This window comes from Schistocerca serialis, chromosome 4, assembly GCF_023864345.2.
Source record: "Schistocerca serialis cubense isolate TAMUIC-IGC-003099 chromosome 4, iqSchSeri2.2, whole genome shotgun sequence".
Lineage (NCBI taxonomy): Eukaryota > Metazoa > Arthropoda > Insecta > Orthoptera > Acrididae > Schistocerca > Schistocerca serialis.
This window is the reverse complement of record NC_064641.1, coordinates 285125115-285148671: the sequence shown is the minus strand read 5'-3', so window position 1 is coordinate 285148671 and position 23557 is coordinate 285125115. Positions and strand designations below refer to the sequence as shown.

General features: G+C 44.3%; 1 protein-coding gene across 1 annotated transcript in view; it reads left to right on the top strand.

Annotated features, from left to right (window-relative positions):
- Nucleotides 1-23557, top strand: part of LOC126473766 (uncharacterized) — a 397370-nt gene that overhangs the window by 78087 nt on the left and 295726 nt on the right. Inside the window, exon 3 of the mRNA XM_050101025.1 lies at nucleotides 15152-15532. Within this exon, the coding sequence (XP_049956982.1) occupies nucleotides 15152-15532 (381 nt within the window). The remainder of the gene's footprint in view (nucleotides 1-15151; nucleotides 15533-23557) is intronic.

Sequence of the window (23557 nt, the reverse complement as noted above, 5' to 3'; positions counted from 1 at the left end):
TTACAATGTGGTGCCCTACAACGATATAACGAAAGGAGCCTATTTACTGGAAAAAATCTGAATGTCGTATGATACTTTCGGCTGAGATATCGCACGGGATGGTTCAGGCGCTCGTCGTAAAGGGTATTTTCCTTCGCGCACATTGGCCCCTTTTCTTGTGAATGTGTGAGAAGTGTGTCGTACATGTACTTGTGGAGTAGGTGAGTGAAATGGACGCGTGTACAGAACAGCGTTATGTGTGTGTTGTGAGAAGGTAAATGGGGAAACCTTGTGCCGCTGAGATGAACGTCGCCATGCAAAGGACGGATCACCATCGACAACGTCACACGAGTGACTGAAAAGGGACCTGGAATTTAACCCAGGGTAGTAGCGTAAAGTCTGGTGATCAGGAACTTTATGCCACCACCTCCCCTCCCCTTGACATGCACTTACTGGCACCGAAAATTTCATCTACCATCAGGATCCGAACCGGCTTACCTCCAAGATGGGCGCCACCGCACAGCGTGCTTTAGCGATCTCAGTTGCAGAAGTGCTTTTCCACTCTGTCCCGGTATAAGAATAAATTAAAGCAATATATACAACTTTCTAAGATAAGGAAAGAGTTAGTTTTGTGTTACATACATCGAAAATCCAAAAGCAGTGAACAGTGCAGGATTTTCGAAGTTGGTGACACAAAATTAACTCAATCCTTGTCTTAGAAAGTTGTATACGTTGTTTTTATTCATTTTATTGTCCAGTTAGTGTATATTAGACAATCAGTCTCCCATTAGTTATTATGATTTCGCTCATGAGGATATCTTCCGATAAAAGTACTTGCAATTGAAGATCGTTTACATGTTTTAGCCTTTCCTCTGGCAGGATATTAAGTTAATCTTCCACATATATAAAGCAGAAAGTATGTGTACATGTCTGGCATCGCCTCTCAAACCCCTCAACCTACTTCTGTCAAATTTCGCACAGAAACTGCAGGCCTCACAAGTATCAGCACTGTGGGGATTATAACCTCACAGCGCCAACATATGCCGAAATACAGGCAAAACGTTTTTTTCCACCCTGTGGTGTATAGGCTGCCCTGCATGACAGACACGTTGTGTGGGAACTGTATCAACCCACCAAATCAATCTGTTTTGCAGGGTAGCCTATATGTCAGAGGCAAGAAATGGTTTTGCGGGCCTTAACATGTAGCCTGTCCTGCACGACAGGCATGTTGTGGAAGTAGTATTGGCCTGCTTTATTGAATCCTATTGCACCAGCCGCTGTGGCCGAGCGGTTCTAGGTGCTTCAGTCTGGAACCGCGCGACTGCTACGGTCGCAGTTTCGAATCCTGCCTCGGGCATGGATGAGTGTGATGTTCATAGGTTAGTTAGGTTTCAGTAGTTCTAAGTTCTATGGGACTGATGACCTCAGATGTTAAGTCCCATAGTGTTCAGAGCCATTTGAACCATTTTTGAATCATACTGTAGGGGCTGCACATGCCGATGAGTATGGGAGGGGAGAGGCTGAGATGGGTTGAAGAGTATGGACAGAGTGAAGGACAGGAGGAAATGGACAGAGATAGAGAGAGGGGGGGAGGAGGGTAGATGAAGAGACAGAGAGAGTGGAGAGGAGGAGACAGACAGATAGAGTTGGGAAGGAAGATTCGGTGGACAGACAAAGGGAGGAAGAGGTGGGCATGGGAAAGGGTAGGAGGATGTGTGTTCAGTTTATGTGTCGAATGCACATATGAGTGAAGTTGTGGTGAAGAGGCTAGTAATTCAATGTTGTTGATATTTTCAGCTGTCTCTCCTCAGTTAGTACTTCAGTTATACTTTGTCACGTAAACAATAAAACAATCGTGTTTTGCAACTGAATTTATTTGTTTTTACTAAATATGTGTTCTATATTCTGAAGATGCGTAGAATGAAAAAGCGACACGTGACTGGTTCACGCAATTAATTCAGTTGGAAATCACGTAATTTTTTACCTGTATGATAAAGCATAATTAATAATTCTACTCCAATTTTAAATAAACCTGTCTGCTTCTAGTAGACGAGTTTGCCTATTTGTGGAAAGTGCTGTTAAAGGCAAGTTGGGGAGTTCAGGTGTCGAGCGGGTAAAAGTTGCGGAGTTGGTGTGATCCGAGCTACTTGCGCGTGTGAGATGCAGCAGCTGTGGTGAAGGGCAGCGTCTGCCTGCAGGGAAACTAGAGAGCTGGCAGGTGTCACCTCGGCAGCAGCTTCCCGCGTGTGTCTGCCGGACTTTCCCCCGGCCCCCGGCGTTAAGTGGCGCGCCGTGCTCGCACGCGGTCCCCGGCCTCAGCGCTGCTGCTGCTGCTGCTTCTGCAGCTGACCCCCTGTTGTGTGAAGCGCCTGCTTTCACAGCCGCCGGCGTCAGACACGGCCATCCACTCTCCCCTTGTTTCTGGGCTTCGACATTCGCGACTTTCCTTATCTACTTGCAGCCTGAATAAGGAGCATTTTCTCATTTTACCTGTATCATTATCATCTCCATACACACTTGATGTTAGCGACAGTTTCAGAAAAGAAACAGGGGTTAGTGATCGTCATTTATCACCATATCGACGATGTTTACTACAGTTAACAAACCAACAAAGAAGATTAGAAGAGTTTTTATGCGGGAAAGAAGAGTTAAGCAGTTGTCAGAATTTCAATTAGCTATGAGTGGACAGCATTTAATTTCTATATGACGGACGAAGAGACATTATTGGCAAATTTAAAATGATTAAATCTTTTTCTGGAGAAGGACCAAAAAGACCCACCGTGGTTTAATAACGGAATTCCGAAAATGCTGAGGAAACAGTGATTGTTGCAGTCTGGGTTTAAAAAAGATGTCGGAAATGTTGACAGGGAAAAGTTAGCACAAATTCGTGTTTCTATAAAAACATCGATGCGCGAATCATTCAACCATTTTCACTGTAATGCCTTAGTGAAAGATCTTGCCGAGAACATTAGACAGTTCTGGTCCACGTACAATCACTAAGCGAGTAGCAGACTTCCATCCAGTCACTCGTCGACCAGTCTGGTGCGGCAATGAAAGCAAATGTGAAGCTCAAGTTTCAAATATCGCATTTAAGGTATCTTTCACTCTGAGCACAATGGGACTTAACATCTGAGGTCATCAGTCAAATGGTTCAAATGGCTCTGAGCACTATGCGACTTAACTTCTGAGGTCATCAGTCCCCTAGAACTTAGAACTACTTAAACCTAACTAACCTAAGGACATCACACACATCCATGCCCGAGGCAGGATTCGAACCTTCGACCGTAGCGGTCGCTCGGCTCCAGACGATCATCAGTCCACTAGAACTTAGAACTACTTAAACCTAACTAACCTAAGGACATCACACACATCCATGCCCGAGGCAGGATTCGAACCTGTGACCGTAGCAGTCGCGCGGTTCCTGACTGAAGCGCCTAGAACCGCTCGGCCACAGTCGCCGGCTTTCACTCTGAAGAATCGTACAAATGTACTGTTATTTGACCACTGCACAGACTCTCGTATGGAAGACATAGTAACAGGCATCCCTGGCATAGAGAGGCGTCTGAAGGAGTTGAAAACCAGTCACCAGATCTGGATGGAATCCCAGTTCCATTTTGTCAAGAGTACTCTTTGGCATTAGCACCTTGCTTAACTTGTTCTTTTTTGCAGTCTTTTCGTGAGAGCACCACGCGATTGCAAAAAAGAACGGGTGACTCGTAGGTATAAGAATAGTAAAAGAAAGAACCCGCAAAATCACAGACCAGTAGCCTTAATATCGGTTTGTTGAAGAGCATATTCTAAGTTCGAATATAATAAATTTCCTTCTGTCCACAAATCAGCACTGTTTTAGAAAGGACAGATCGTACGAAACTCAGTTTACCTATAACGCTTGACGAACCGTGGGTGAAGGGCAACAGGTAGGTTTTGGTTGGTGGGAACTTCAACCTTCCCTCGATATGTTGGCAAAAATACTTGTTCAAAACCGGTGTTAGGCAGAAAACATCTTCCGAGATTGTCCTGAACGCTTTCTCCGAAAATTATTTCGAGCAGTTAGTCCACGAACCCACGCGAATTGTAAATGGTTGCAAAAACATACTTGACCTCTTAGCCACAAACAATCCAGAGCTAATAGAGAGCATCATTACTGATACAGGGATTAGTGATCACAAGGTCGTTATAGCTAGGCTCAATACCGTTTCTTCCAAATCGACCAGAAACAAACGCAAAATAATTTTATTTAGAAAAGAGGATAAACTGTCACTAGAAGCCTTCCTAAGAGACAATCTCCATTCCTTCCGAACTGACTATGCAAATGTAGATGAGATGTGGCTCAAATTCAAAGATATAGTAGCAACAGCAATTGAGAGATTCATACCTCACAAATTGGTAAGAGATGGAACTGATCCCCCATGGTACACAAAACAGGTCCGAACGCTGTTGCAGAGGCAACGGAAAAAGCATGCGAAGTTCAGAAGAACGCGAAATCCCGAAGATTGGCTAAAATTTACAGACGCGCGAAATTTGGCACGGACTTCAATGCGAGATGCCTTTAATAGGTTCCACAACGAAACATTGTCTCGAAATTTGGTAGAAAATCTGAAGAAATTCTGGTCGTATGTAAAGTACACAAGCGGCAAGACGCAGTCAATACCTTCGCTGCGCAGTGCCGATGGTACTGTTACCGATGACTGTGCCGCTAAAGCGGAGTTATTGAACGCAGTTTTCCGAAATTCCTTCACCAGGGAAGACGAATGGAATATTCCAGAATTTGAAACACGAACAGCTGCTAGCATGAGTTTCTTAGAAGTAGATGCCTTAGGGGTTGCGAAGCAACTCAAATCGCTTGATACGGGCAAGTCTTCAGGTCCAGATTGTATACCGATTAGGTCCCTTTCAGATTACGCTGATACAATACCTCTCTACTTAGTAATCATATACAACCGCTCGCTCACCGATAGATCTGTACCTACAGATTGGAAAGTTGCGCAGGTCGCACCAGTGTTTAAGAAGGGTAGTAGGAGTAATCCATCGAACTACAGACCTATATCATTGTCGTCGGTGTGCAGTAGGGTTTTGGAGCATATACTGTATTCAAACATTGTGAATCACCTCGAAGGGAACGATCTATTGATACGTAATCAGCATGGTTTCAGAAAACATCGTTCTTGTGCAACGCAGCTAGCTCTTTATTCGCACGAAGTAATGGCCGCTATCGACAGGGGATCTCAGGTTGATTCCGTATTTCTGGATTTCCGGAAAGCTTCTGACACCGTTCCTCACAAGCGACTTCTAATCAAGCTGCGAGCCTATGGGGTATCGTCTCAGTTGTGCTACTGGATTCGTGATTTCCTGTCGCAGTTCGTAGTAATAGACGGCAAATCATCGAGTAAAACTGAAGTGATATAAGGTGTTCCCCAGGGAAGCGTCCTGGGGAATGGTAGAGAGATAGTATGATTGTGGTTCGACAAACCCTCTGCCAAGCACTTAAATGTGAATTGCAGAGTAGTCATGTAGATGTAGATGTAGATGACGCCTCAAACCGCGCGGCCACACCGCGCGCCTGAGAATGCAATACGTTGCGCCCTTGCCGAGTAAATTGGAAGTGAAAATAGCCAATTAAGCCGTTGCTTACTCAAAATCAAGTGGCCCACCAGATACAATTAGCGTCATTGATAGCGCACGATATTGCTCAGCCTTTGATTCGGGTTCGATCCTTATTACCGTCCCACGTCCAATTTTTGTATCGCTCTCTTGTTCGATTTTAGAAAACCAAACGAAGAGCACGTTTGCTGACATCGTCTCTGAACTTGTTTGCGCAACGGCCTGATAGGCTAACTACAGTGCTAATTAACTCGGAAACAGCGCAAGGTATCGAATTTTTTCTTAACAGTTATTTCTCAGGACAACCTACTCTGCAACATTCTTACAAGCTTTTCAGACTGTTTCTGACCAACCTATGTACTTAAGAGGTACTGTAATCTGATGTTTGCTAACACCAGCATAATCTGATAATTACTCACAGACAGTGCATCCCTAAACTATATTAGGAACTGATTATGCGAATGGATGCACACAGTGTTTTATGTTTGCTGCATAGGTTACAGATTTTGTACTGATTGTATGTTATTGGTTGGGCCGTCATTTTGCTAGATGTTTTTGTATGTTATGATTAAAGACGCTGTGGTACTGACTGTGTGCACAATTAGTAGCTTATATTAAAGTTAAAATAACATATGGTTGTTTTCTGTTTATAGTACTGAACTGCTTGAAGTTAGTTTCTGCGGTACTTTCTTGTGCCTTGGATACGTGCGAATTCGGAATGAGGTTCGTGTAGCAAGATGCATGTTTATGGCAGTTTTCAAACGGCAAACCGCAATGGTCCATCAAAACGGAAGCCAATGTTCTTAAATGTTATAGCATTTATGGTAAACATTTGATCCTATGGACTCAAGATATTTCTTAAGTTGCTTTTCGCTGACACGCTTTCTTATACTCTTGTTGTTTTAGTTATGACGTAAATTCATTTAAATGGAGTATAATCTGAATCTTTTATTAACAATTTGTTGCTGTTGTTAATATTTTATTTTGGAAGCATTCCGTTTATGGAAAATTTGGAAATTTGTGGTAACGTCTTATGTGACCAAACTGCTGAGGTCAGCGGTCCCAAGGCTTACACACTATTTAATTTAACTTTAACTTAATTAGAATTATTTTAATACCTTCAGCTGCTAACGGGCGTTGATATATTTCAACGAGGAGAGGTGAAAAGGTGTGCCCTGATCGGGAATCGAACCCTGAATCTCCTGCTTACATGGCAGACGCTCTATCCATCTAAGCCACCGAACGGGCCGAGGTGGCCGAGCGGTTCTAGGCGCTACAGTCTGGGCCGCGCGGTCTACGACGTCTTGACACTGTCCACGCGGCTCCCCCGTCGGAGGCTCGAGTCCTCCCTCGGGCATGGGTTTGTGTGTCGTCCTTAGCGTAAGTTAGTTTATACTTACATGGATATCGTGACTGTTCTTTCGGATATGTCCGAAAGAACAAAAATGGCTCTGAGCGCTATGGGACTTAACATCTATGGTCATCAGTCCCCTAGAACTTAGAACTACTGAAACCAACATCTATGGTCATCAGTCCCCTAGAACTTAGAACTACTGAAACCCAACTAACCTAAGGACATCACACAACACCCAGCCATCACGAGGCAGAGACCGAAAGAACAGACACCATATCAATATAAGTATATAGTTCAGGCAACACAGGCCATGACCTTCTTCTTCTGAGCGGATGCACACATATTCCCCGAACTCTTACGGGACTTGGGAAGAATGTCTTCCACGAGTAATGAGCGTGATGGAGTGGGACACTACGAATGTAGTGTGTTGACATACAAGGTGAGAATGTGGGTCTGGCGGGAGGGTACGCGAGATAGTCCCTGCTGTCGCGCTATCCGCTGTGCTTTCGGTAGCTCAAAAAAATGGTTCAAATGGCTCTGAGCACTATGGGTCTTAACTTCTGAGGTCATCAGTCGCCTAGAACTTAGAACTACTTAAACCTAACTAACCTAAGGACAACACACACATCCATGCCCGAGGCAGGATGCGAAACTACGACCGTAGCGGTCGAGCGGTTCCAGGCTGAAGCGCCTAGAGCCTCTCGGCCACTCCGGCCGGTGGAAATTTTAAGTGCTTCTGCACTCTCCTAAAGTTAACTCAACGACGGCATTTTGCCGTACATTACAGCCTCATCAACAAAGACACCCTATCCGTCAGATCGTTTGTCTACACAGAGATTGAGACTGGTGCTACCACACTTCGCTGGGGCGCTCGGACTTCCGTTAACCGCCTGCAGTGGGACACCGTCTCAAACGGTTCTCGGAAATCTAGGAATATGGAACCTACATCTACATGACTACTCTGCAATTCACATTTAAGTGCTTGGCAGAGGGTTCATCGAACCACAATCATACTATGTCTTTACCATTCCACTCCCGAACAGCGCGCGGGAAAAACGAACACCTAAACCTTTCTGTTCGAGCTCTGATTTCTCTTATTTTATTTTGATGATCATCCCTACCTATGTAGGTTGGGCTCAACAAAATATTTTCGCATTCGGAAGAGAAAGTTGGTGACTGAAATTTCGTAAATAGATCTCGCCGCGCCGAAAAACGTCTTTGCTTTAATGACTTCCATCCCAACTCGCGTATCATATCTGCCACACTCTCTCCCCTATTACGTGATAATATAAAACGAGCTGCCCTTTCTTGCACCCTTTCGATGTCCTCCGTCAATCCCACCTGGTGAGGATCCCACACCGCGCAGCAATATTCTAACAGAGGACGAACGAGTATAGTGTAAGCTGTCTCTTTAGTGGACTTGTTGCATCTTCTAAGTGTCCTGCCAATGAAACGCAACCTTTGACACGCCTTCCCCACAATATTATCTAAGTGGTCCTTCCAACTGAAGTTGTTCGTAATTTTAACACCCAGGTACTTAATTGAATTGACAACTTCGAGAATTGTACTATTTATAGAGTAATCGAATCCCAACGGATTTCTTTTGGAACTCATGTGGATCACCTCACACTTTTCGTTATTTAGCGTCAACTGCCAGCTGCCACACCATACAGCAATCTTTTCTAAATCGCTTTGCAACTGATACTGGTCTTCGGATGACCTTACTAGACGGTAAATTACAGCATCATCTGCGAACAACCTGAGAGAACTGCTCAGATTGTCACCCAGGTCATTTATAGCCGGCCGCGGTGGTCTAGCGGTTCTAGGCGCTCAGTCCGGAGCCGCGCGACTGCTACGGTCGCAGGTTCGAATCCTGCCTCGGGCATGGATGTGTGTGATGTCCTTAGGTTAGTTAGGTTTAAGTAGTTCTAAGTTCTAGGGGACTGATGACCTCAGATGTTAAGTCCCATAGTGCTCAGAGCCATTTGAACCATTTTGATTTCATTTATATAGATCAGGGACAGCAGAGGTCCCAGATGATTTGTCGTCTATTACTACGAACTGCGACCTTCCTGACAGGAAATCACGAATCCAGTCGCACAACTGAGACGATACTCCATAGGCCCGCGGCTTGATTAGAAGTCGCTTGTGAGGAACGGTGTCAAAAGCTTTCCGGAAATCTAGAAATACGGAATCAACTTGAGATCCACTTGAGATCCCCTGTCGATAGCGGCCATTACTTCGTGCGAATAAAGAGCTAGCTGCGTTGCACAAGAACGATGTTTTCTGAAACATGTCACGGACTGCGCGGCCTCTCCCGCAGGAGGTTCGAGTCCTCCCTCGGGCATGGGTGTGCATGTTGTTCTTAGCATAATTTAGTTTAAGTAGTGTCTAAGTCTAGGGACCGACGACCTAAGCAGTTTGGTCCTTTAGAAATTCACTCACATTTGAACATTTTTTATTGCATTCTTTTTAACAATTATTTCTCAGCACATCCTATCCTGCAACAACCTTACAAGCTTTTCAGAGTCTTTCTGACCGCCCTGTATAATTCTGCTTGGCATAGCTAGTTATATACACACCATGGATATAGTACAACTGTCGTATCCTGCCTAGTTCTCAGAGATGGGGTATCTAGGAAACCTGCTTTTTGGATCGCTAGACAATTCAATCAAATCGTATTAAAGAGTTTTATTACGAAATGAATCAATGACAATACTTAAATTTGAGAAATACATAGATGTATGACAAGCAAAGGGCTGCATGCAATATAATTATTGTCCTTCAGTATAAGGATTCCAATACAAGTAAAGTAATACAGTGGATGGTTCTGTCCAGGTGGCTGATCTTAACGCTTCTGCAGAACTCGTAGGACTGGTCGAACTGGGCCGCGGCCAGTCGGCGTGGCGCTTATATCCTCTTCGCGTAGAGGACGATGCCGTCGCGTTGTCCAGCAGAGGGGTCGGTCAGCGTGCAGTAAACTGGCTGACGTCTTCTTCACAGCCCCCTCTGCCCTCTCGTTTCGGACTGGCGTTCCGGTGCTTCACTTTACGCCGTAACAATAACTCCGTGTATCTGACAGGAAATGAATACCGACACTCTGCAAACGTAATCTATGAGTCAGAGGTTCCAGCACCTCAAGGTTGCTCAGCTGGCAGACCCACAAGAGGTGCTGTGCGAGCGGGCGACCTCACACCAGCGCGCCAGTTCTCGGCTTGCGGCCAAATTTCTACCGGTGGAAGACCAGCACCGTCAACACTCGCGGCTCCCCACACAGTCCTCTCTCTCTCACCTCAGATCAAATGGTTCAAATGGCTCTAAGCACTATGGAACTTAACATCAGTCCCCTAGACTTAGAACTACTTAAACCTAACTAATCTAAGGACATCACACACATTCATGCCCGAGGCAGGATTCGAACCTGCGACAGCAGCAGCCGCGCGGTTTCCGACTGAAGAGCCTAGAACCGCTCGGCCACTACGGCAGGCTCTCTCACCTCTCTGAGTCACCAAATAAACACATTCTCCATCAGAAAGTCACACCACACTAACCAGTGAAAAACCACAGGAAGTAGTTCCGACCTGGGAAACATAGACAAAAATGTACCACACTTAGCACACATGTCGTCTTTGTTAATTTCTCCACAAAACATTCGTCTTCTGTACCGTTGAAAAACTTACACATTTGCATATACACTTATAATGATATAGCATGCATTTGGCTATACTACACTGTTTAAATGACACACATTAATTTGGGATTCTAGGATGTAACGGAGCAGAAACGGTCATGTTATTATCCTTTACGTAAAATCAGTTTATTCTCGGTAGTGGCAGTTCAGAATTATTTTTACATTCTTCCAGATGCTGGTACGCAACGTACTGTGTGAGTGAATAACTCGTCGCATTTGTACTATTTTTGTTGGTAAGTGCTAACGCCCGCCCCCCCCCCCATCCCCCCACCCCCTCCATGAACCATGGACCTTGCCGTTGGTGAGGAGGCTTGCGTGCCTCAGCGATACAGAACAGATAGCTGTACCGTAGGTGCAACCACAACGGAGGGGAATCTGTTGAGAGGCCAGACAGGCGTGTGGTTGCTGAAGAGGGGCAGCAGCCTTTTCAGTAGTTGCAGGGGCAACAGTCTGGATGATTGACTGATCTGGCCTTGCAACACTAACCAAAACGACCTTTCTGTGTTGGTACTTCGAACGGCTGAAAGCAAGGGGAAACTACAGCCGTAATTTTCCCGGGGGCATGCAGCTTTACTGTATGGTTAAATCAATAACAAATAGGAGTGCGGGTAAGCTACTGCAAACAGCATAGTGAACGCATTATTGTGGCCAAGATAGACACGAAGCCCACGCCTACCACAGTAGTACAAGTTTATAAGCCAACTAGCTCTGCAGATGACAAAGAGGTTGATGAAATGTATGATGAGATAAAAGAAATTATTCAGACAGTGAAGGGAGACGAAAATTTAATAGTCATGGGTGACTGGAATTTGATAGTAGGAAAAGGAAGAGAAGAAAACGTAGTAGGTGAATATGGAATGGGGGTAAGAAATGAAAGAGGAAGCCGCCTGGTAGAATTTTGCACAGAGCACAACTTAATCATAGCTAACACTTGTTTCAAGAATCATAAAAGAAGGTTGTATACGTGGAAGAAGTCTGGAGATACTGGAAGGTTTCAGAAAGATTATATAATGGTAAGACAGAGATTTAGAAACCAGGTTTTAAATTGTAAGACATTTCCAGGGGCAGATGTGAACTCTGACCACAATCTATAGGTCATGAACTGTAGATTAAAACTGAAGAAACTGCAAAAAGGTGGGAATTTAAGGACATGGGACCTGGATAAACTGACTAAACCAGAGGTTGTAGAGTGTTTCAGGGAGAGCACTAGGGAAAGATTGACAGGAATGGGGGAAAGAAATACAGTAGAAGAAGAATGGGTAGCTTTGAGAGATGAAATAGTGAAGGCAGCAGAGGATCAAGTAGGTAAAAAGACGAGGGCCAGTAGAAATCCTTGGGTGACAGAAGAAATACTGAATTTAATTGATGAAAGGAGAAAATATAAAAATGCAGTAAATGAAGCAGGCAAAAATGAATACAAACGTCTCAAAAATGAGATCGACAGGAAGTGCAAAATGGCTAAGCAGGCATGGCTAGAAGACAAATGTAGAGGCTTATCTCACTAGGGGTAAGATAGATACTGCCTACAGGAAAATTAAAGAGACCTTCAGAGAAAAGAGAACCATTTGTATGAATATCAAAAGCTCAGATGGAAACCCAGTTCTAAGCAAAGAAGGGAAAGCAGAAAGGTGGAAGGAGTACATAGAGGGTCTATACAAGGACGATGTACTTGAGGACAATATTATGGAAATGGAAGAGGATGTAGATGCAGTTGAAATGGGAGGTATAATACTGCGTGAAGAGTTTGACAGAGCACTGAAAGACCTGAGTCGAAACAAGGCCCCGCGAGTAGACAACATTCCATTAGAACTACTGACGGCATTGGGAGAGCCAGTCCTGACGAAACTCTACCATCTGGTGAGTAAGATGTATGATACCGGCGAAATACCCTCAGACTTCAAGAAGAATATAATATTCCAATCCCAAAGAAAACAGGTGTTGACAAATGTGAAAATTAACGAACTATCAGTTTAATAAGTCACGGCTGCAAAATACTAACGCGGATTCTTTACAGACGAATGGAAAAACTGGTAGAAGCCGACCTCGGGGAAGATCAGTTTGGATTCCGTAGAAATTTTGGGACACGTGAGGCAATACTGACCCTACGACTTATCTTAGAAGCTAGATTAAGGAAAGAAAAACCTACGTTTCTACCATTTGTAAACTTAGAGAAAGCTTTTGACAATGTTGACTGGAATACGCTCTTTCAAATTCTGAAGGTGGCAGAGGTAAAATACAGGGAGCGAAACCCTATTTACAACCTGTACAGAAACAAGATGGCAGTTATAAGAGTCGAGGGGCATGAAAGGGAAGCAGTGGTTGGGAAGGGAGTGAGACATGGTTGTAGGCTATCCCCAGTGTTATTCAATCTGTATATTGAGCAAGGAAACAAAAGAAAAATTCGGAGGAGGAATTAAAATTCATGGGGAAGAAATAAAAACTATGAGTTTTGCCGATGACATCGTAATTCTGTCAGAGACAGCAAAAGACCTGGAAGAGCAGCTGAATGGAATGGACAGTGTCTTGAAAGAAGGATATAAGATGAACATCAACAAAAGCAAACCGAGGATAATGGAATGTAGTCGAATTAAGTCGGGTGATACTGCAGGTATTAGATTAGGAAATGAGACGCTTAAAGTAGTAAACGAGTTTTGCTATTTGCGGGCCGGAATGGCCGAGTGGTTCTAGGCGCTACAGTCTGGAGCCGCCCGACCGCTACGGTTGCAGGTTCGAATCCTGCCTCAGGCATAGATGTGTGTGATGTCCTTAGGTTAGTTAGGTTTAAGTAGTTCTAAGTTCTAGGGGACTGATGACCTCAGCAGTTAAGTCCCATAGTGCTCAGAGCCAACAACAAGTGCGTACTTTACGCATTTTGGTACCGTAAGCAATAGTTCAACCTGTTAATGGAAACAAATTAAGGAGACGAAACAGTCTACAGCTTTGTAGTGAGAATGAGTGTTCTATGAAAATGGAGAGAGGGGAGAGCGGAGGGTGTAGGACAGACAGCGGAAACAGCGATATATAATTGAGCAGTAGGATGGAAATACACTTCCTGAATTAGGCAATGAGCTGTTCCGTCTTCACAAATTGTCTGTCGATCTTTTCCTAGATAATACAACATCTCTTGTTTCTGCAGGTTCGTAAGCTAAGGCTAGTTTGGGAAGTCGTTTACTGTCCACTGTTTGTATGCGTTCGTACCAGGTTTTCCGGACTTTGGTTGTTCTGCTTTCAGTTGGCTCTACTTTAGTTCTGCTCGTACAGTTTCGTTTTTTATGTGGTCTGTTCTTGAGCAATCTTTTATTCTTCTTACAAATTTCATTGGAGTGCATTGTATTTTATCGAATGTTCTTTTTCAGGTACCCTGTAATTACTGCTACGAAGATATACTAGAAGAGATACAGCTTTATACAATTATACTTTCGTTTCTTGTCTGACCTTATTTTTAAATACATTATACATGATACCATATATACTTCTAAATCTAATCAATTTTAATCTAGACCATTACATATCACTGTCTAGCTCAATCTGACATCCTAAATAACTAGACTTAGAACTACTTAAACCTAACTAACCTAATGACATCACACACATCCATGCCCGAGGCAGGATTCGAACCTGCGACCGTAGCGGTCACGCGGTTCCAGACTGAAGCGCCTAGAACCGCACGGCCACACCGGCCGGCTAGAGGATATCACTTTTATATAAAATCACATTATGCACAATAATTTTGGATCGAACAGGATGGGCCTCAGTTAACCGCCACGTTTGCTTTCTACTATATTTCTGTTCAGATTGTCAGATGCTTTAACGAAATCTATAAATCCTATGCATGGTTGTAGGCTATGTTGTCGTTTCTTCTCTATTAATTGTTACATAATAAATTAATTACTATTATTCAGCTTCCTTTTCTAAATCCAGTCTGTTCTTCGTCAAAGGAAATTTCCAATACTGAGTCGAGAAAACTTAACAGACCTTCTTTCTTGAACATAGGTACCACTGCTGTTTCCGATGAGTGAGGTATTTTTCACTTGTTTGCCAGCATTGGTTGAATATGATTGACAGCCTCTTTTATAGGATCGTACCTCCGTATTTTAATAGCCTTACGTTGATTTTATGTATTCCAGTTTCTTTTCTGTGTTTAATTTCTTTTGAGGATTTCTGTAGCTCTAGTATTGGAATGGGGTCAACTTCTTCTACTTCTTCTTACGATTGATTTTCTTGTTCTCTCTGCTGGCATCATAAATCTTTGTAGCGCTGAACCCACTAACCTTCTCTATCTCGTCTCCTCTTATTTTGTCCTTCTCACTCTTCTTCCACTCTAAATCTACCTGTTGTGGGGGCTGGTCAGGGTATGTCGCCTGGAATGGAAACTCTACCGGGCATCAGCCGCCAGTGACCCACACTTAGCTCTGGGAGGCGACTTCGCTGTAAATTAAGGTTATGCAGCCAGATAGTGGAGAAGCCAGGATTGCCGCTTCGCTTCCAGCGTATAGCACAGCTGAACGCCTGCTCTCCGTGTACAGGTGATCCTGACGGAGTTGCCTATCGACCTGTTCGTGGAGTCGATGCCGCACAGCCTGTCGATCCTTGAGGCGCTGTACGCGAAGGTGTTCCTGTCGGACGGGCTGGACTTCAGCGTGCGGCTGCTGCGGCCCGAGGCGGTCATCCTGCAGATGGCGCGCGTCTTCTCGGACGGCGACCAGCCGGCGGGCCCCGGCGCCGCGTCGCCGCTGGTCTGCTCGTGCAAGAAGCTGCTCAAGGTCATCGTGCTGTCCGAGCCCAAGCTGCGCAAGGCGCTGCAGCAGCGCCGCCGCGCGCTCGACAAGGCCATCGAAGGCCTCGGCCAGCACGGGCTCGTCGGCACCTCCGACGAGACGCTCACCAACCTGCACGACGCGCTCAAGGTACGCCTGCACGCCCTTCTCGCTCCGCTGCCGCCGCGATAAGTAGGGACTGAGCTTACTGGCGCTTTCTTATGGGAACTGGCGACTGGTATATCACGAATACTGAGCCAGTAAACGAGTATTTTCAATGAAATTTTACATTTAAATATATTACACTACTGGCCATTAAAATTGCTACACCACGAAGATGACGTGCTACGGACGCGAAATTTAACCGACAGGAAGAAGATGTGATATGCAAATGATTAGCTTTTCACAGCATTCACGCAAGGTTGGCGCCGGTGGCGACACTTACAACGTGCTGACATGGGGAAACTTTCCAACCGACTTCTCATACACAAACAGCAGTTGACCGGCGTTGCCTGGTGAAACGTTGTTGTGATGCCTCGTGTAAGGAGGAGAAATGCATACCATCACGTTTCCGACTATGATAAAGGTCGGATTGCAGCCTATCGCGATTGCGGTTTATCGTATCGCGACATTGCTGCTCGCGTTGGTCGAGACCCAATGACTGTTAGCAGAATATGGAATCGGTCGGTTCAAGAGGGTAATACGGAACGTCGTGCTGGATCCCAGCGGCCTCGTATCACAAGCAGTCGAGATGACAGGCATCTTATCCGCATGCCTGTAACGGATCGCGCAGCCACGTCTCGATACCTGAGTCAACAGATGGGGACGTTTGCAAGACAACAACCATCTGCACGAACAGTTCGACGACGTTTGCAGCAGCACGGACTATCAGCTCGGAGTCCATGGCTTCGGTTACCCTTGATGCTGCACCACAGACAGGAGCGCCTGCGATGGTGTACTCAACGACGAAACTGGGTGCACTAATGGCAAAACGTCATTTTTTCGGATGAATGCAGGTTCTGTTTACAGCATCATGATGGTCGCATCCGTGTTTGGCGACATCGTGGCGAACGGACATTGGAAGCGTGTATTCGTCATCGCTATACTGGCGTATGACCAGACGTGATGGTATGGGGTGCCATTGGTTACACGTCTCGGTCACCTCTTATTCGCATTGACGGCACTTTGAACAGTGGACGTTACATTTGAGATGTGTTACGACCCATACTCTACCCTTCATTCGCTCCCTGCGAAACCCTAGATTTCAGCAGGATAATGCACGACCGCATGTTGCAGGTCCTGTACGGCCTTTCTGGATACAGAAAGCCAGCACATTCTCCAGATCTCACACCAATTGAAAAAGTCTGGTCAATGGTGGCCGAGCAACTGGCTCGTCAGAATACGTCAGTCACTTCTCTTGATGAACTGTGGTATCGTGTTGAAGCTGCATAGGCAGCTGTACCTGTACACGCCATCCAAGCTCTGTTTGACTCAATGCCCAGGTGTATCAAGGCCGTTATTACGGCCAGAGGTGGTTGTTCTGTGTACTGATTTCTCAGGATCTATGCACCCAAATTGCGTGAAAATGTAATCACATGTCAGTTCTAGTATAATATATTTGTCCAGTGAATACCCGTTTATCATATGCATTTCTTCTTCGTGTAGCAATTTTAATGGCCAGTAGTGTATGTTGGTGCATAAGTTCCTAGCGTTTATGTTTTGTAAATTGGTATTACGGCTGCTATGCGTTTATTTATAGATTGTCATTTTTTATTCGTAGTTCACTATAGCTATTCAAGTTTATTTATCATCATTTTGTCATTTGGAGGTAGAAAGTGGAGCTGAGGGCGCTAGAAAATGGAATGCCAAGAGGAGAAATCGGAACATTTACGACATAGTCTTCTGTTTGAGTTCAGTGGAAGGGTGGCAGCAGCGGAGGCAGCCAGAAACACTTCCGCCGTATATGGGGACAATGCCATTGGATGGAGCACGGCAAGAAATTGGTTTTCTCGTTTTAAGGAGGATAGTTTTGACATTAGTGACACCCGACGTTGAGGAAGACATTCGGGATTTGACGAAGATCATTTAAACACATAAATAGATAATGATCCACGTGAGTGTGCTCAAGAACTGGCAAATGTGATGGATTGTGATCACTCCACCACCGTGCGACAATTGCATGCAATGGGGAATGTTCAAATATCCGGTATATGGATACCGCATGTTCTAAGGCAAAATCACAAAAATCAGCGGGTGGCCATGTGCATCTCGGCTTCATCTTCATCAGTTGGTTAGTGAGCAACGCTGGCCATTCCTATCCTGTACCGTTACTGGCGACTAGAAATGATGTTTTTATGCTAACGCAAGCAAAAGAAAGGAATGGCTGAGCCCAAACGAAGAGGCCACTTCCCGTACAAAAACCTGCGCGCATCCACAAAAGATTGTGGTGTACTGCTTCCCCGAGGTGAAACAATCACTGCTGACATTTATTGTCAACAACCGAGACGTCCTGCAGACACAGTCCGAGAACAACGACCAAGAAGACTGCGTGGAGTGCCCGCCCGCCCGCATTCTAGTTAACTGAGGAAAACACTTTAGAGCGGTTGGGTTGGGAAGTCATTCCACGCCCAACTTATTCGCCTGATCTTTATCCAACAACCTTCAAGGGACTTCCGTTCCGGATGAAAATGCGCTCCGAACATGGCACGAAGAGCTCTTCGTCTCAAAGCCACGTAATTTCTACAGTCGCTGAATCGTAAAATTACCCCAACGTTGGCAGACTGTTGTAAATAGTGAAAGAGAATATATTATTGGTCACTTAAGTCTCTGTTATGCGTAACCTTTTTGTTTATTAAAACTTATGGAAAAACGCTACAGACTTATTCATCAACCCAATATTTTTCGGCTAAGGACGCGACGCAACCCACATTGCCGATTAGTTAGGAAAATTCAGACAACCATTTATGAAGGTATTGTATATGGTCCATCAAATTCCGGGCGTGCAGCCTCATAAATTTGACTTCTTTTTCCAATATTTCGGCTGAATACCGTCCAGCCATCTTCAGAGTGAGCCGAGGTGTATTTTCGCGCCGCGAAATTATGAGGATGCACGATATTGTATATGTTTCGATGTCCCTCCCAGAATTTGGCAGGTGTGTTATCTGTAGTGTTTCGGGCTATCGATATTACCAAAACGACTAAACCGCGGCGGTGATCCAGTTGCAGGTTGCTTTCTAATGGCTTCCAGGGGCAACAAAAAAATTGATTTTCAGTATTTCATACAGCCATTACGCAAATTTAAAAAATTAAAATACTGTAATAATCTACACATTAAAAGACATAATCTTATGTTGCAGGCTGAACACAGTAAGAAACAGTGTTTATGTACTGAGGAAATGTTTCTCACGGCTAGCAAATTACGCCGACTATATTCATCAAACATTGACATCCAAAAACGTTTACCCATTACAAAACTTTAAAACATTTTCTCTCTTTGACATCACCCACAAAATAATGAAAGAAAAAAGTTTATTCCTTACTAAAGGGGCGTGCTGAAAATGATTGTCTCTGAATTTGTCAGGTGAAATCTTTTGAAGCTTTTAGAATAAAACAAACGTTACCAACATTTTACATATTTCTTCGTCATGTCTACACGTTTGTTTCTCAACATAGTCACCTCGACAACGAACACATTTCTCCCAACGAGAGAGCAGTTTGTTGATACGGTCACTGTATAATGTCTGACGTCGTCGGCGAAGCCCCAACCTCACCGCTTTATCACTATCGAAGGGAAGTCATCGAATTTGTTATTTAAGTTTTGGCAGCAGATGAGCCCCGTCACACACATTGAGGTTAGCACCGCCGTTTCCTTCAACTCAGCGTCGCACATTACTGATATCGATACAATCATCACCGTACATTCTTCTGTGGATTTCAATTGGAGATACGTGTTCTGCAGTTAGAAACTCAATTATAGCACGGTGTTTCTCACGCACCGACATAGTTACGTCATACACCTCTATGTTGTGGGCTACAATTCGGAGGGCTCTATCAGCAAAGGGTTGCAACTTGAATGAGCGAAATGGGAAAGCTGTCCGAATGATATGCATGACATGTAATATCTCAACCGATATTGAGAATAGAATAAGGAATTCTGAGACATTGCTTTCTAGCACGCCCTCGTACATTTTCGCTATTCATCGAGTAAAAATTCAGCATGAGGCATAACGTCGTAACTTATTAGTTCTTTACTACTAACTCTACTCGATACACATTTTGCAGACACAATCGACCTATACCGTTGAATGTACAGCAAGCATTTCAGGAGGTACTACGTCATAAAACATTGATATATGTGAAAAACTAGCTTTTGCTTGAAACTGAGCGCAGATTACTCGCAGTATACTCATCCAGTGTTTAATGAGAGCGCTTAGCGACTTCCAATAAACTTAAAACACAATCCCATATTTATTCTAACTTTTTCTCGCCAAGTGCTTAACGTAAAATGTTTAACACATTAACTCATTTGCAGGGTAATCAGACGTTCGGACTGTTTTATTCATGGTAGTTCGATTCTTTAATGAATCGCGGGTTTACTGGTATATTCAGATTTGTTTACGTAAGATATAAATAGAGTGGGCCCAAATAGGCACCGACTAAGGAGGCGCAATGGTTAGCACACTGGGCTCGCATTCGGGAGGACGACGGTTGAAACCCGTATCCTGCCATCCTGATTTAGGTTTTCCATGATTTACCTAAATCGCTTCAGGCAAATACCAGGATGGTTTCTCTGAAAGGGCACGTCCGCCTTCCTTCCCCATCCTTCCGTAATCCGATAGAACGGATGACCCCTTCCCCATACCAACCAGCCAACAAACCCAAGTAGACTGTTATTTGTTTCATATGCTGTAGTCCCTCTGATATAAAGGTAATGTACAGTATGTGACTATAGCCGAAACGCCCTAGGCCCAACGTACGTTCACTGCCGCTGCTTAAATTTTGAACAAGTGGTTCAAATGGCTGCAAGCACTATGGGACTTAACATCTGAGATCATCAGTCGCCTAGACTTAGAACTAGTTAAACCTAACTAACCTAAGGACAGCACACACATCCATGCCCGAGGCAGGATTCGAACCTGCGACGGTAGCAGCAGCGCGGTTCCGGGCTGAAGCGCCCTAGAGCTGCTCGGTCACAGCGGCCGGCTTTTGAACAAAACTCATCAGCAATAACGATCGAAGACTTATGGCATAAAAAGTCACCTTCGTTGTCAACGGCCTTGTCAAAGAGGGCAAAGGAACATACTGAAGTTCAGGGTTACCTTTTGTCCTTGAGTTGGGAAACTGACCCTAAAAGGCAGCAGAATCAGCAATGATCAACGGCATTAGGGTGCAGAAGGCAGTGGAAACCACTGCACTAATATACATGGTTCAAAATGGTTCAAATGGCTCTGAGCACTATGGGACTCAACTGCTGTGGTCATAAGTCCCCTAGAACTTAGAACTACTTAAACCTAACTAACCTAAGGACAGCACACAACACCCAGCCATCACGAGGTAGAGAAAATCCCTGACCCCGCCAGGAATCGAACCCGGGCACTAATATACATAATGTGTACACACAGGACATGACACCTCTAATTGTAAAAGTATCATGATGGTATCTTCTCTGGTAAAAGATTCCGGATTAGTGTCCCAGTAGGACATGCGGAATGTATCTGCCAATAAGGAGGTGATGCTAGAAAAAGTCTGAAAAACCAACGAATAAGTAACATTCTATGTGTCGAAACGTGAACTGTTGGAAGTCTGAATATGATAGGCAAGTGTTGCTGGGTAGTCACTTCTGACTGCAATGTTACGTGTGTGGGAAGCTGCGAGATAGGCACTCCAGAACAACAATAAGCTTGGAGTGAAGGATCCTTATCCGGTATGAACATTCTTTATGACTCGATGGCTTCGGTACAGTATTCTATGGCAGAAATCCAAGTGCCCGTCATTGCTATTGGGTAGTGTCTGGCGTAAGCCAAGGCAGCGGAATGCGAGGGTAGCGGCCGGTTGAAGGCGCCCTGGCTGATCAAGGCGTGAGTCAGCTCCAAGTCGCAGCGAGGCTGGGCCGCTGCGATGGCGTACCTCGCCTACGGGCTGTGCCGACTGGCAGAAAGAGCGCAGTCCCACGTTGAATCTAGAAATGGCATCAGCTTACTGTTTGTAACATCGTACCCGAGGTCTATGGTTTGGAGTAGACTGAAAGGTCTAAACCAGAAGCTCAGACTATTCTGCGACTGTATAGGGTGCGAATTTTTCGACCTCCGCTGTCGAGTGGAAAATTGTAGGTCTCCGCTCAATAGTTCAAGTGTGCACTACATGCAGGAAGCTGGCACTATGGTAGCGGGCTACATGTGACGTGCACATGTTTTTTTTTTTTTTTTTTTTTTTTTTTAGGTTGGAGAAACCTCCGGCCACACCGCACATCCTTGGACTCAGATATCTATTACCTGCCAAAACCAAAGATACATCCACCACAGTGTCCTCAGAGAATGCTCGCCTCGCAGATCTGATATAGAAAAGAATAATACGTTATTAATAAATTTGAGGAGCATCCAGGGAAAGATCCCAGAACTAGAATCGGCAATGGAACGTTTACTGCCCAGATAACGTTAGTAACAGAGAGCTATTTAAAACCAGAAGTGTATAGCAATGAAATATTAAGTTCAGATTCGTGTGTTTATAGGTTAGTAGACAATGGTGCCAACATATTTATTGCAGTAAAGAACTCGATGGTATCTACCGATGTTATCACGGTTTTCTAATGGGTCCAGAGCTCTAGTTGTAGAGCGCTTCAGGTAGAACTTGCAGAACATCGTTTAAAATCTTCCTGATCACGCTGTTGTAATAGGGGGTGATTACAATTTGACAGGAACAGATTTAAAGAGTCATGCTATCAAAACTGGTGCCACAGACAGAGATTCGTATGACATTATTCTCAATGTCTTGTCCGAAACTTACTTTGAGCAACAAATTAGAGAACCAACTGAAGAATGTAACCTCTTAGATCTCCTAACAACAAACGGACCTGAACTTCTCGAATCAGTTCAATCAGAGCAAGCTGCCATTGAGCTTAACGCTGAGATAGAATCTATGACTACGGTTATTACAAGGAGTGTTAAGACACGCAGGAAGAGATTTTTGCTAAGAGAGAGTAACAGGATACAAATTGCAGAGTATTTGAATAGTTAACACCAAATATTCAGTGCAGAGGACGAAGTAGTGTAGCCCAAATGGAAAAAATTCAAAAGCATCGTTCAAGATGCCTTAGACAAGTATGTTCAGAGCAATTCTTAATGGATGGGAGAGGTCCAACGTGGTTTAATAGCTGCATTAGAAAACTGTTGTGTAAACAAAGAGAGCTTCATCACAGATTAAGAAGTCAAAACCTACCAGACAAACAAAAGCTGAAGGAACGGAACATGAACATAAGGTGAGAAATGAGAGAAGCGCTCAATTATTTGGAAAATAAAATTTTGTCAGTCGAACTGACTAAAAACATTAAGAGGTTTTGGCCTTACGTAAAATCACCAACCGGTTATAAATCATCTATTTAGACATTCAGTGACCATACAGACACCGAAACGGAACATAACAGAGAGAAGATAGAAATAATGTATTCAGTCTTCCGAACTTATTTAAGCGCAAAGTTCGTAATACGGTCTCTCTTTTCAGTCATTGCAGGAACGTCCAAGTGACAGATACTGACATAGTCAATTTCTGAATAGAAAAGCAACTACAATCACTTAGTAGTGGAAATGCGTCAGGACGAGATTAGATACATGTAAAATTTTACAAAGATTACGCGAAACAACTTGCTCCCCTTCTAACAGCATTTTATCGTAGAGGTCTGAAGCAACGAAGGGTGCACAGCGACTAGAAAGAGGCCCAGGTCATTTTCATTTTCAAGAAGGGTCACGGGACAGATGCATAGTATTATTGGCCTGTATCTTTGACGGCAGTCTGTTGTAGAATTATGGAACACGTTATCTGCTCAAGAATTATGAAGTTTTTGGAGAACGAAAATCTCCTCTATGTAATGAACATGGATTCTGCAGACAGAGACCTTGCGAAACTGAGATCCATAGCGCTATAAGCAACGGCGCTTAGGTGGATGCCATGTTCCTCGACTTC